Source organism: Nelumbo lutea, chromosome 7, assembly GCF_056320005.1.
Source record: "Nelumbo lutea isolate HS-2025 chromosome 7, American lotus-T2T, whole genome shotgun sequence".
NCBI lineage: Eukaryota > Viridiplantae > Streptophyta > Magnoliopsida > Proteales > Nelumbonaceae > Nelumbo > Nelumbo lutea.
This window is the reverse complement of record NC_142690.1, coordinates 55,297,792-55,311,992: the sequence shown is the minus strand read 5'-3', so window position 1 is coordinate 55,311,992 and position 14,201 is coordinate 55,297,792. Positions and strand designations below refer to the sequence as shown.

At 36.5% G+C, this 14,201-nt stretch overlaps 1 protein-coding gene across 1 annotated transcript; it reads left to right on the top strand.

The window, feature by feature from the left end:
- The first annotated feature begins 9,183 nt into the window (after positions 1-9,183).
- On the top strand, positions 9,184-11,311 carry LOC148846466 (GRAS family transcription factor). Its single transcript, XM_088956304.1, has one exon. It carries the CDS (start codon positions 9,506-9,508, stop codon positions 10,868-10,870), a length of 1,365 nt encoding a protein of 454 aa, XP_088812430.1. The 5' UTR covers positions 9,184-9,505; the 3' UTR covers positions 10,871-11,311.
- The last annotated feature ends 2,890 nt before the right edge of the window (positions 11,312-14,201 follow it).

The window sequence follows — 14,201 nt, the reverse complement described above, 5'->3', positions numbered from 1 at the left end:
GGCTGGATGCCTAAAAATTAAAAATGATTTGATGGATTAAAACTGATATTTTATATATCAGAAAATTTATATATAATATGTATATTTCTGAAATAAAGCTGAAATATATATAATATCTGAAATATATTATATATAATATATATCTAAGTCGGTTTGGATCGGTTCCGTTTCGATTTTCACACATAAAAACCAAAACCGAACCGAACCATCGGTTTATATTTTTTTGTAACCCAAAATCGACTGATGCTGAAGAAAAACCGGCCAACTCGGATTGGATTGGACCGGGTTGGTCGATTTGGTCGATTTGAGTCTTGTTATGAACAGCCCTACCTATCAGTCCAAACAGTGTTTTCAATGTGTTGGCCAATGATCTCTTCTCACACAATCTCTGATTTGGGTCAACCTCTAATCTGTTATCTTACAACTTATAAAGTTCTGTTGATTCGGTCAATGACCCATTAATCCAGATAGTTGAACTGTTTATCCATGTAGTGGATTATCAGTTTCTTTTTGTATTATTTTATTTTTTCAAAAGTTTTTTGATTCATAACATCACGGGTTGACCCATTTACCTGGAGAAAAACGATTCAACCTTTAGGCCAGGCGGTTGAACCACACTGATTTGAAATACAAAAATATATTAGTTATCAAATAAATTAAATAATTAAAAGAACCTATCTCTCTCTCTCTCTATATATATATATTGTGTAATAACAAAATATAAACCACCAAAAGCTAACCCCTTGGGACTAAGAAAAAGCTGCCTAAAGCAAAGAAGCATGCAAAGGTGGGAGGGAGATAGACGACAAATTAACTCACAAGGCATTGGTTCAACTATCTACAGAAGGAGCAGCCTTATTTCTGTACCTGCTTGTGTGATAAAATATTTACAACCTTCAACTCAACTACTTTGAATGAGATATGAATATGATATGAAAGAGGAAGAACAAGAATAATCAATTTCCCCATTTCTATCCAAAACCATAACTTTCTGATTTGGATTTTGAACATTTTTAATCAGAAGGCTTTGAATTAAAACTGCCCAAAATTCAAATTTTCAGTCACTTGATCACTTCACAGACCTCTCCTCCTCCATTACTACAAGTGACAATCAGTGTAAAAACTAAAACAGTCTGTGACTGATCTTTCTTTTATGATCAATCACCCCAATTTCAGTTAGAGATATAATTTCTAGTAGTGATTCTATAGATGTTGCATCTTAGCCCATTTGAATCAGTTCACACCACAGTAGATGAATGAAATATTTTATTTATAATGTTGCCAACAATGCATCCATGGCTACGGTGCAGAATGCCTTATGGAGTGTGTGTGATGTGATTTTAACCACACCACAGTGGGGCCTCGCATAATAGATTCAAATACACCACACCATATAGACTGTATTTGGTTTGAAAGAAATGGAAGGGAAATTGATTAACACCCATTTGATAACAGCTAAATTGGCTGAATTGAATGGCTTATTACATTGTCTTTCAGTGAATATTAAGGAGGTTGTGAATTCCACTTCTTAACAGCTGAATTGAGCGGAATGTTCTTTTGGTAGCCAAATTAAACAGAAATTGAGTTGGCCACTATACACAAATATTTTATTATTTCATTCTTTTTCTTTTCATTCACTTCAGTCACTTGGGCTAGAAATCTTGTGATCATGTGGTGCAACATTTACAGCTTACAGTGTACAACTGCAGTTTTTCCATTTTGGTTTTTCTATTTATTTCCAAAATATAAAAATACTGGTTAGGAATCAGTATCTGGCCTACCCAATAAGTACATGAGCACATGAACTGTGTTTTTTAAAAGGCATTTTATCATACACAAAACCATGTCTGAGCTGGTTCTACCAATTAATGTTTTCAGAAGAAAAGAAGAAAACCAGAATACTCACTGGGTCATGGTTTTACTGGCTGCTAATCAGCTGTAGGGGTCTATTATTTGTTTGTGGTGTAAATCTGCACCGGATGCAAAATTTGCACCGGTCCGGTTTTGCACACTTTCCATTGCAGAATTTGCACTTCTTATCTCATTTACATGCAAAATTTGCATCACCTTCTCTCTATCTTGATTCTCTCTTTCATATGAAGTGGAGACTGGCTACATCATTTTGCTTCCTATCTCACTCTCCTTTCAAACAACTTCCTTTTGCCCATATAGAGTGGGTGCCACATCATTTCAATTTCTGTTTTACTTCTCACAAGCAAGCAAGAGAAAAAATCAAATCTGAGAAACAATCTCTCAACCCATTTGCATTCCCATGCATTTACCCCAATGCAAATAAAATTTGCAGTAGAAACAATATTGTACCCTTGAGGCTTTGACAACATATGGCGTCTAGCTAGGTCTAGCTATATAGCTAAACTAGCTACTTGATTCTCATTAAATTTTACAGCTTGCCAAGCAACAGAGAAGAGAGTACAAATTTTCTGGTTCTGGGCTTTCTGGGGTACAAATGTACTCTTTCTTGGCAAGTGAAGCCAGCCAAACCAGACCCGATGATGAACTGATCTATTGCATATAATCCAAACTTAGTCCTAACAACAACAAAGACCAGGTCATTCTGAGGAAGACTACTCTGCCCAACATTTAGCGGATCTCTCTCTCACTGTAAGTTATTTTCTTGTCATTTCTTCAAGTTCATCTCTTTCTTTTTGAAGCAGTCATCACTGTCTGTCACATATACTCTCACATTCCCGGTAAATAACAAATAGTTTGTGGTTCAGGTTTCAAATCCCTATGCTATTTGACATGCCTGCATGGACCATTACATGACAGATAATAAGACAACTCAAATCAAATCTGTGTGGTGCAAGTGCACTAAATGGATCAAAGCTACCTTGATTTTGAATTTAATTTCATTAATACTAGAGCACATACTAGTGTTAAAAGATGCTATGTTTTGATAGAATGATTAGATCGATTCAGTTTCTTAATGATGAAAAGTATATTAAATTGGTTGTATGTGAGTTTATTTTTTTTATTTTTTTAATGCCTGAATGGCTACTTTTATAATCAAATATTGCTCATCCATTTTGTAAAGAGTGTATGAAAAATGGTTAATCAACAAAGCATGGCAATCAATTGGTAAGAACCTTAGTTGCATGTGTCAGAGAATAAAAACGTATATAGAGACCTTTGAATGATTTGTTAAGATGGTATTAGAGCAGGGGAATTTTATAATTAACTGTTATCTATCAGACCGGGGATGCATTAAGAAGGGTTAATAGACACCTCCAACAAGGATTTGATTATGGTGACCGTGTCTTCCTGTTTTTTTTTTTTTTTTTTCAAGAATTGCTTAGGCTGTGTTTTGTTGCAATGCAAATGTAAATATGTACTCTGCATAATTACCCTCTTTTTGATTTATAAATGTAAACATGATTCACATTTTTAAATCGTTTTTGTACTCATCTTGTTTGTTTGAAATCAATGCAAAGAGTGAGGTTCATCATTAAATGCTCCAACTACTTTATGCTCCAGTGCCTTAACTTTGGTCAAAAAGCAAAATTATCCAACAATAGAAAGTTGTATCCAAAAAATAGGTAGAATAATATTCTTTCCTCAGAGTACAAAAGTGTCGAAAAATACATTTTTGATCTCTTAATCATTACATTTTTACATGTCAAACAAACACTCCGAAACGCGAACCAAGGTACATAAATACCCTAGTTCGGCGTTTGCATCACAAACAAAGGGAGCCTGTAAATCATAATAGATTTGACTTCAAATTGAATCTTATCAATTGGATTTTCATCAAACATGGCTCAAATTCATAAAATAAATCAGAAATATTGACTTACATATTCATGGTGTTTGGAAGCGTGGGCGCTTCTTGGGGCCGATTTTCAAGAAAAAATGTCCATGCTTCCAAGACCCGTTTTTCAAAAAAAATACACTTATGCCACGTAGGCAGTGAGAAATACTATGTTGTTTGGTAAGGTGACTTATTACCGTTTTTCATGTATGTGCTGACAGGTAAGCACCACATATGATACACATCAGCACCACATAGGATTTGGTAAGGTGATTTTTATCACTACTTTTCATGTATGCATTGATGGGGTTCCGATTTTCAAGATATGCCCGACTTTTTAATAATCGGCTGAACCAAACAATGAGATACATGGGCATTTGTTGAAACACCTATGTGGATCTGAGGTGGCACTATTTTTTTGAAAAACGGCCACGGTTCCAAACATCCCCATTATGTATTATAAATAAGATTGAATTAAAAAAAAATTACATGAGACTCAAACTTAATAGCATTAATGAAAATATAATATATTTAAATCAATTTTATTAATAAACATATTGATAAGCATCTCACAAACCATTTTTTTTTCATTTATTAAATAAATGATATATTCTTTTGATCGTTTGAATAAACATTTTAACGAACACTAAAACCCGACAAAATTATAAGGAAACTTATTGGATTTTATCATCTTTGATTAACTTTTAACTATGCCAAAATAATTAATGAAGCAAACCTTGATTGATTGATTGAGCAAGGTTGTGTAATGGGTCCAATTCAAGTCCAACTAATGGTACCTACAAATATGAAAAGACATGAATTTTAATTAAATATATACATTTTTCCTAATATGCTGATCTATATTCCTTGGTCATTCTTTAGCATATCATCATCATCACCATCTAAGCCTTGTCCCAAACTCCCAGTATAGGAGTCCTGCCTCACCATTCTGTTATGCTTAGTGTCATATCCATTGTTAAATTGTTGGTACTTAAAACTAACAGTTTTTAATATTTAATGATTAATAGTTTTAAGAAACTTTTGATGTATATCAAATATTAGAAGTGTATATATACATACATACATACATACATACATACATGACATAAGAATATCATCTTTATAAGACCTCTTTTTAAGCACTTAGCTACATAAAAGTCTCTATTTTCACCATAAGTCTCCAAATCTCCACCATTTTCGAGTATGTTCATGTATCTTTGTTTATTTATATTTCTCAATTCATTCAAAACTTCAAATTTATCAGTTTCATTCAAGAACTGAGTGGAGTTTAGCTTTTTGCATCAGAGCCTAACCTAAGGTTGGATCAAATTTCAGATTCATGGAATCTGTATACTAAACCAAAGAAGATGATCCTATGATGAACAGCAACTAATGCTGTGCAAATACATTGACAATAATCCCATGCATCCAACTTATACATTCCTACAACCTCGACTTTACTTTTGGAAGCCAGATCCACTTTGATCACCCGTGCTTGATCTTTCTCCAATTGATTCTATCTGTTCTGATCTGGTGGCCTACCAAGTGTAAAGTGGGAGCAAAGGGAGGTGTTTTTGTGGAAACAAATTTGATCAAGATTTACAAGATTCAAATCATGAAAATACAAAATTAAGATAATATATATAGAAAAAAAAGTAGATAGAAGAGAAGAATGATTTGGATTTCTTTTTAATTTTCACATAGATCAATTATGAAAAAAAAAATTGTCCCCAAAAAGTTGGCCATGTTTTACTAAACACAATTATAATTTTCAATTCTAAAAACCATGTCACGTATTTCACAAAAAAAAAAAAAAAAAAAAAACAAATCCTTCCTACCAACCAATAAAATTTGTTTTCACCGTGATTATTAGTTATTATAAGGCCCATGACTATTAAGGACCTAAAGAATCTATTATTTTTAGAGATATTACCATATCACAACCTTTTATCTCATAGCTTATAGATAGAAGGGTTAGACAAAAAACGAGATAGGTCGAAGTAGTAAGAAATAATTTAAGCACTAATAATTTAACAATAGATATGACATTAATGATGTTGATAACGATGATAATGATGGTGATGATGATGATGATGATGATGGTATGTAAATGTTATTTTTTAAATTTTATTTATTAGTAGAAATATTTTATTTTAATCATATATCTAGTGCATTTACTCAGAGAGGAAACACAAAATTTTGACACTAGCACCAACCCTAGTAAGCAGACCTTTTACTTTTCAACTTTCTCTACCAAAAAGAACACTTGCTCACATAGGTTAAAAATGGTCAATTTAGCCTACATGGCATTAGCCCATGCCATGAAAAAGTTACTCATATCTTTTTTCTGAGTCAATGATGCTTGATTCCAGAGGCTTTCCAAGACATCATTCCCCTTTCCCACTAGGATTCCATGATTTTACATCTATTTCTTCCACTAGTGCAATTATTGTTTGGAATTCAAGAAACATCTTTTTCATTTTAAGGTTGTTTGATTTTCATCCTCATTCTCATCCTTCAATGATATTTCCATTGTTTTCTCATCTTAAAGTTGCTTTTCTTTTCTTTTTATTAAACGTTCTAGCAACCACTAAAACAAGGAATTTGCTAGGAAAAAGAAACGGAAAAGCAACAGTCCCACTTTCTTTTTTCCACCTTCTTCTTCATCATTTTCACCCAAGACCATTTCTGCAACTGAGGCCAACATATAATAAAACAAAACTGCAAAAGCAGAAGAAATAACAAAAGGAGAAGCATGAATGCATGATCTAACTCAAAAGCCATGACCCTGTTTCTTTCTCCTTCTCTTTTACCAATTCTTCTGAGAACATTCTAATTGCATATCAATAATCCATGAAGAAAAACAGAATTGGCTACTAAATCCAATAAAAGGTTGCTTTCATCGAGTTTATGAGATCTGATGACCACAAACCGCTGGCCACAAGACACTACAGCTGCACATCCGGAATAACTCCCCATGTATTCTAACATAAACTACGAGAGATGTTCCCAATGTGTGATTTTAGGGTCATGTGCTCAATAGATTCCGACTTATTTCACCATCATCATCATCATTATCATCATCATCATCATCTTCTAACCGTAATATAATACATTCAGATTTGGTCTTCACAAAACCATACTCACAGCTCTTTGCAGCTGTGTATTAAGAATATCTCCCTATGAATAAAAGCATATAAGTACAAAGATGTTCTCAATACTCGCTGAAAGAGACTGTGAGGATGGCATGAGGACGAAATTCGAATTCCTAGTAAAAATGTAACCAATATAGCAAAATAATAAGAAAAAAACATGAAAAAGGGAATTCAAAACACCTTCTACAAAGTTTTGAAAAGATGAAAATGGTTATTTGTGTATAAAAATATTAAATAATCATAAGAACTTAATTGTAGCTCTAATTATTAATCAAACACTTAAAAAAGAAAGGTTACTTTCGGAATAAACCTCGTCTAATCAAATCCCATCACACATTTATTGTTATCTTTCATTTAGATGATTTGAAATCATTCATTCTTGTTGACATTTGACCCAAAAAAACATTGAGACCCACCAACTAGTGGGTCACTTAGGCTTTTCCTCCTGCACAAAAACAGTACGTCAGCTCTTGTGCCTGTTCATGGGCCAGAACGGGAGGTGGACTTGGCAGGAGACATGAAAATTAGTGGTGGGCCCCCTCGTCAACCCACTAGGCCCAGTGAAAATATAGCTGCCAGAGCTGATTACAACGCTTGAGTACGTATTCAAATTCAAATGCCTCCTGCTTCGTTAGTGTGGCCTGTGGGGTCACTCGTATTTGTTTCCATGGAAACGCCAGCTTGCCTTTATGCCAACAAGATCCTCTCACGAGAAGTCATAACAACAGTATTTTCCTTTTTTTTTTTTTGCTGCGAAAACAACAGTAAATTCACGTCAAATCATCTCCACCGTTGATATAATAATACATTTATGAAATTAATTTCCATTCACTTAAAATGGGTGAAATTTCTTTTCAAAGTTTGCATTGGAAGTTTCAAACAAATGGGATTCTCTCTTACTATGAAAAATAGATAAAGACTTTCCAAAATAGGCCCACATTGAGGCCCAGCACCAGCTTACTTTTCACTCTAATTATAGCTCTACAGATTTTGCCCTTTGTTTTGCTAAATTACAGACTGCTACCTTGTACTCAGCAGGTGGTGATACTTGGCCCTCCTCAAACTTTGTTTTTGCGATAAATAGCCCTCTAACTTTTGGATTTCTGTACTTTACCCCCACTTTATTGGTGAATGGGTCAACTGTGTGATTAAAATTACAAAACTGTTCATTCAAGATTTCATGGACTAAAAGAAAAAGCTATCAAAATGACAAAAATGAACATTTTTTTTTTTTTTTTTTACTTTTTGCTTCAATGGGACACACAATGAGGAAAGTAGTCCTTACCTTGGTTGCAATAGGATTTAAAGAGTTGGGATCTTTTCACAACAAAATACTTTTCGGATGCTTTCGTATATGAATATGTATCCATTGGCACATCCGATCATAGTAGGTCCCAATCTCATGGTAAAATGTGCGACACAGATCATATTGGCATCTGTTGGAAAAGTATTTCATTACGATAAGATCCGGCCCCGGGATTTGATCCTAAATCTATACTACAATGAGTCAAAGATCCTACCAAGTGAATCGCACAACTTACAAAAATAAGCACTATTAACCGCAATATCTCTGTTGGATTGGGTTGTTGTGCTTTCAAATCTTTCTCGAAGAAAAAACAAAACTCAACCAAAAAGAGGTTGTGATTTGCATGTCAATTTTCATCATTAGAATTTTTTTTTCCTCTCGGCCCATCAAATGGGTAATTTAGTAATTTTACCTTTACCATCAACCCAGTTAAATGGAATAAGGGTTTCAGTTCTGAAATCCAAAAGGTTCAGGGTATTTTTATCACAAAACAATGTTGAGGGGGCCAAGCGTCATCGCCCCCTAATTACAGGGTGACTTTCTGTAATTTACTTCGTTTTTTCTGCATGGGGGAGATTCTCATTCTCTCGGCTTTGGAGTTTGGCCACCCATGTCCATGTGGCCCAAGGTGAATTACTTATAAAGTTATAATCATGGTTGGAGTTTGGGCCCTTTTGCGCAATAATCTGGGCCGGGCTTGGGCTTAGATGTTTACGTTCTATTTCTAATTTGTTTATATAAAAAGTTTATCACGTCGATCAGATCTATGGTTGTCATTAAATGGAACCGTAAATGTCATCAGACGGGATGGACGGTGGAGATCTCTAGGTATATCAACTGATCTATCACTATCGTCGTACAGGATAACAGGTCTGAAATTCTCACGAGAAGACAAAACTATATCCTCCCAAACTCCCAAAACAACCGCCAAAGAGTCGAACGATGACGTAATTAGAGATTTATTAATAGCTAATAAATTATTAATTGAAACCTAACCTCAAAATTCGTTGACGGAACGACGACACGAAACTGAACGCTTTGACGGCAGACAAACGGAGACACTAACGACGATAACAGCAAAAGTTCTCTCTCTCTCTCTCTCTCTCTCTCTCTCTCTCACATTCTCTGCAACCGTCTGAAACACTTTTTGTCTTCTCTGCAGTTTTGGCGATATTTCTCAAAAAGCTTATCGAAGAGGCTTTCCGCCATTAATTATCTCTATCTCTATCTCTATCTCTCTCTCTCTCCATCTCTTTCTCCTTCGCTGTCATCGACATGCTTCAGAGCTTACGCCTTCAATCCTCCATTAATGCAAACCCTAACCCCAACTCCACCATGAGACCAAAGCGAAGTGATCGGGAATCCCATGCCGGAGACTCCACCGGAGATAACGAAGATAACCAAGCCCGTAAGCGTTTCAATTTCGGCAGGAACCTCTCCGGAGAAGCCACAGTTTCGGGTGAGAAATCAGTAAGACACGAAGACGAAGCGGAAGAAGAAATCGTCATCGGAGGTGAGTCCTCCGGTCTCCGTCTCTTGGGGCTTCTACTCCAGTGCGCCGAGGCTGTATCCATGGACAACCTCGACGAAGCCAGCGGTCTCCTCCCTGAAATCTCGGAACTTGCTTCTCCTTTTGGTTCATCACCGGAACGAGTCGCGGCATACTTCGCCGAAGCTCTGCAAACTCGAATCGTCAGTTCTTGCCTCGGTATGTACTCTCCTCTCAACATCAAAACCCTAACCTTGGCTCAGAACCAGAGAATCTGTAGCGCGCTTCAATCTTACAATTCCATTAGCCCTTTGATCAAATTCTCCCATTTCACTGCGAATCAAGCCATCTTCCAAGCTCTGGAAGCCGAAGATCGAGTCCACGTGATCGATCTCGATATAATGCAGGGCCTTCAATGGCCAGGACTGTTCCACATCCTCGCCTCGAGATCGAGAAAGATCCGTTCCATGCGAATCACCGGCGTCGGGTCGTCGATCGAGCTCCTGGAGGCCACCGGACGGCGACTCTCCGACTTCGCCAACTCCCTGGGTCTACCGTTCGAGTTCCACGCGTTGGAAGGGAAGGTGGGGAACATAACCGATCTGAGTCGACTCGCTCCGAGGCAACACGAGGCTACGGTGGTGCACTGGATGCACCATTGTCTGTACGACATCACGGGGTCGGATCTGGGGACGTTGAGGCTGCTTAATCTGTTGAAGCCCAAGTTAATCACGATCGTCGAACAAGATCTCAGCCACAGCGGGAGCTTCTTGGGGAGGTTCGTCGAGGCCTTGCATTACTACTCGGCGTTGTTTGATGCGTTGGGCGATGGCTTGGGTGGGGATAGCGTGGAGCGGCATCAGGTGGAGCAGCAGCTCTTCGGTTGCGAGATCAGGAACATCGTGGCCGTTGGTGGGCCCAAGAGGACGGGTGAGGTGAGGGCCGAGAGATGGGCCGATGAGTTGAGGAGAATCGGTTTTAGACCCGTCTCACTCGGTGGAAACCCAGCGGCTCAAGCGAGTTTACTACTCGGCATGTTCCCTTGGAAGGGATACACCTTGGTAGAGGAGAGTGGGTGTTTGAAGTTAGGATGGAAGGATCTCTCTTTACTCACTGCTTCCGCGTGGCAGCCGTCCGATCAATCGCTATGAATTGGGGTGGGGTCATGGGTTCTGATTGGAGAGTTGTTCCAAACCAACGGCCCTGATTGACGCGATCTATCAATTCAAAAACATCGAAACATATTTGCCGTGTACAAAAATGTATTCATCACTTGAATTTGGGTTTGATCAAAATCTAATTATATCGGTTTGGGCCTTGTATTGATGGTGATGATGGGACTGAAGTGGAAATTTCAAATTTGTGTTGTGGAATGAGAAACACTAGATCAGATCTGCTTGAGATTTGTCAAACTGAGAGTGAGAGAGGAGGACCATGTCTCCTCAATGGGGGCACTTTTTAGAGATCTTGTGAGCTTAAAGGTTCCCTTAAACCTTTTTTATGCACCCTTTTAGAAAGCTTTGTTTCCATCCTGTATGTTGTGATGTTTCTTTTTAATTAACTCGTTTTGACCTTCGGGGTTAAAGTTAAAACTGTTAAAGGTTTCCAGCGATATTCTTTAATTAAAGGCACCACATACGTGGCAGGCATCTCAGGGAAGTCCAACACTTTTTTACAAGGACATCTACTTGAAGTTGTTTTTATGACCCAACTTCCTACGTCTATGGATCATGTGTGTTATTTATGGCCTTAAATAGGCTCCACGTGCTTGGTTTTACAAGCTCTCCAGCTTTCTAGTCATATTGGGCTTTATGAGTTCTAAGACAAATATGCCTTCATTTGTTCTCCATACTGATCAAATTCATATGTTAGTGTTGTCATTGGATGATTTTATCATCAATGGTGACTCTTTTAAAGCCATTACCTCACTCATATTATTACTTAGTCAACAATTTTCTATTCAAGACCTTGGTTATCTCCTTTTATTCCTTAGGCTTGAGGTTACATGTACATCTATAGGTCATCATCTTAGTCAACAAAAGTATATATTAGACCTTCAACAGAAAAAGATGGATGCCTCTAAACAAATATCTATACCTATAGCATTGGCTTCTTCTAGTAAAGCCGATTTTGATGGTAATGAATTCCATAATATCATTGGAGTTCTTCAATATTTGTCTCTTACATAACTATACATATCATTTGTTCTTAACCGTTTATGCCAAAAGATGCACAACCTAAGTGTTGATAATTAGGCTTCTACAAAATGGGTACTTTGGTACTTGAAACATACTCCACTTATCTCACTAATCATCAATTGATTTAGTGGCATTCTTTGATGTGGATTGGGCATGTTTGTTTGACAATCACAAATCTATACAACCCTTTCCATGTTTTTGGGTGAAAATTTAATATCATGGAGCTCTTTTCGTTAGAAGACAATTGCTCAGTCTTTAATTAAAGCCAAATCATGAGCACTCACCACCACAACAGTAGAAATTATGTGGCTTCAATCTCTCCTCCAGAGTTGGGTGTGTCTTTCTATTGACCACCTCAAATCTAGTGCAACAACCTAAGTGCTACTTATCTTACATTGAACCCCACTTTTCATTCCCACGCAAAACACTTGAAAATTGATTTCCATTTTGTATATGATAAAGTTGCTCATGGAAATCTTCTTGTAAAGTACATTGCTATAGCTGATCAAACAACAAATATCCTTACAAAAGGTTTTTCTAGATCTCGCTTTCACTGATCGTGATCGTGAGTTCAATTTGTAGGGGAGTAGTTGTGATAAGATTTCTGCCATGCCTAATTGACTCACAACCACCTACGAGCTGGCACAACACCACACAAGAAAGTAGACCATGCTAGCACAACCCGGATGGTAACCCAACCTGGCACACACATTTGTTTATAAGTTTTTATTTTCAAATTTATTATATTATTTTATTCCAATTTTATTATAATTTTCAATTTCATTTTAATATTTCATATATAAACAATTGTATACATCAAAATTTATATGGAATAAAATTTTAAGATTATTATTTTTTTTAAAATTTTGTTGTCTACCTTTTAAATTTACTTTATTTTTTTTTGTTTTTTTTTCATTTTTTCTAATAATATTGTGTTGCCCAAAACCTAACCTGGCCCTAGGGGTGGCAATTTTCTCTGCCCCTAACGGGTACCCAGGCTCCCCGACCCGACGGTGTTGGGTATGGGGGGTACTTTGGCGGAGTTGGGGTCGGGGATGGGGTTATCCCTGAGTCCCTAATCGGGTTCGGGGATGGGGATGGGGAATGCAATCCCAGCCCCGCCTTGGCCCGATTAATATATATAGATTATATATAATATATAATATTATTTATATTATAATATTATAATATTATATATTATATTATTATTCATTTTTTTAAAGATTAAAACTTAGAAAACACTCGACACTTTGAGTCTTCATTAAATAGAGAACTTTGAAATCTGAACCTTAGTCTTCTTCTTCCTTCATCTTCGTCGCCGGTGACTCGCCGACTGTGGTCGCTGTCACCACTCGCCCGCCAACTACCAGTCTACCACTCGACAAAGGACAAAGATACTCAAAGAAGAAAGAACTAAAAGTCTAAAAACTAAAACTTAGTTCTTCAATCTTCCTTCGTCTATCATTACTGATTGTTGTTGCCGTCGCTTGTCGGACTCTCTTTCTCGTCACCATTGCTCGTTCGGGGTCGTGGATGGGGATAGGGAATGCAATCCTACCTACCCCGTTGCCATTCCTACCTGGCCCAACATGGCTTCGGTCCGCTTGGACTCAGGTCACCCACATTACACCTCTAAGTAAGGGACAAGGCTTACAAATTTTCCTTTTATTACATATATTCTTTTTAATATGATATTTTTTAAATTTCATTATATATTTATAACCATTTTCTACCTAAATAAAATATTATCTTTACTTAATTTTATATTCTAATATGTGCATTAAGTAATAAGAAAAAGTTAAAGGGAACATTTTTCCTTAAAGCTATATATCTATATTCAAAACTTTTATTCCTCTAAATATATCTAAAATTAAGTACAATTTTAATTGTTAATAGTTAAAGACATTTTTGTTTTCTTTTGTAAGGGTAAATGATAGACCAAATCTATGTTATATTCATTCTCTAAGAGGGTGTTCATTGATGTGTATGGTTTGCTTTGAGAAAAAAAATACAATTGCCTCAGTAAAAACTTATTGATTTTGTTGATGTAGCTGTTTATTTTATTTTGAAAAACAAATTCAATTATGCTGTCAAACACATTTCAAGGTGCATCATCAATCATCATCTTTGTTTAGTCTTTATATCAGGAAGGACATATCATGGTGTGTTGTTTTATATGTATGAAACATGTAGCAAGTTATGAGAGTCCCAAAAACAATACAGTTTGTGTTTTACTAAAACACTACCTATAGTTTGTAGCAGATTTGGGGGATGTTCTATAGTG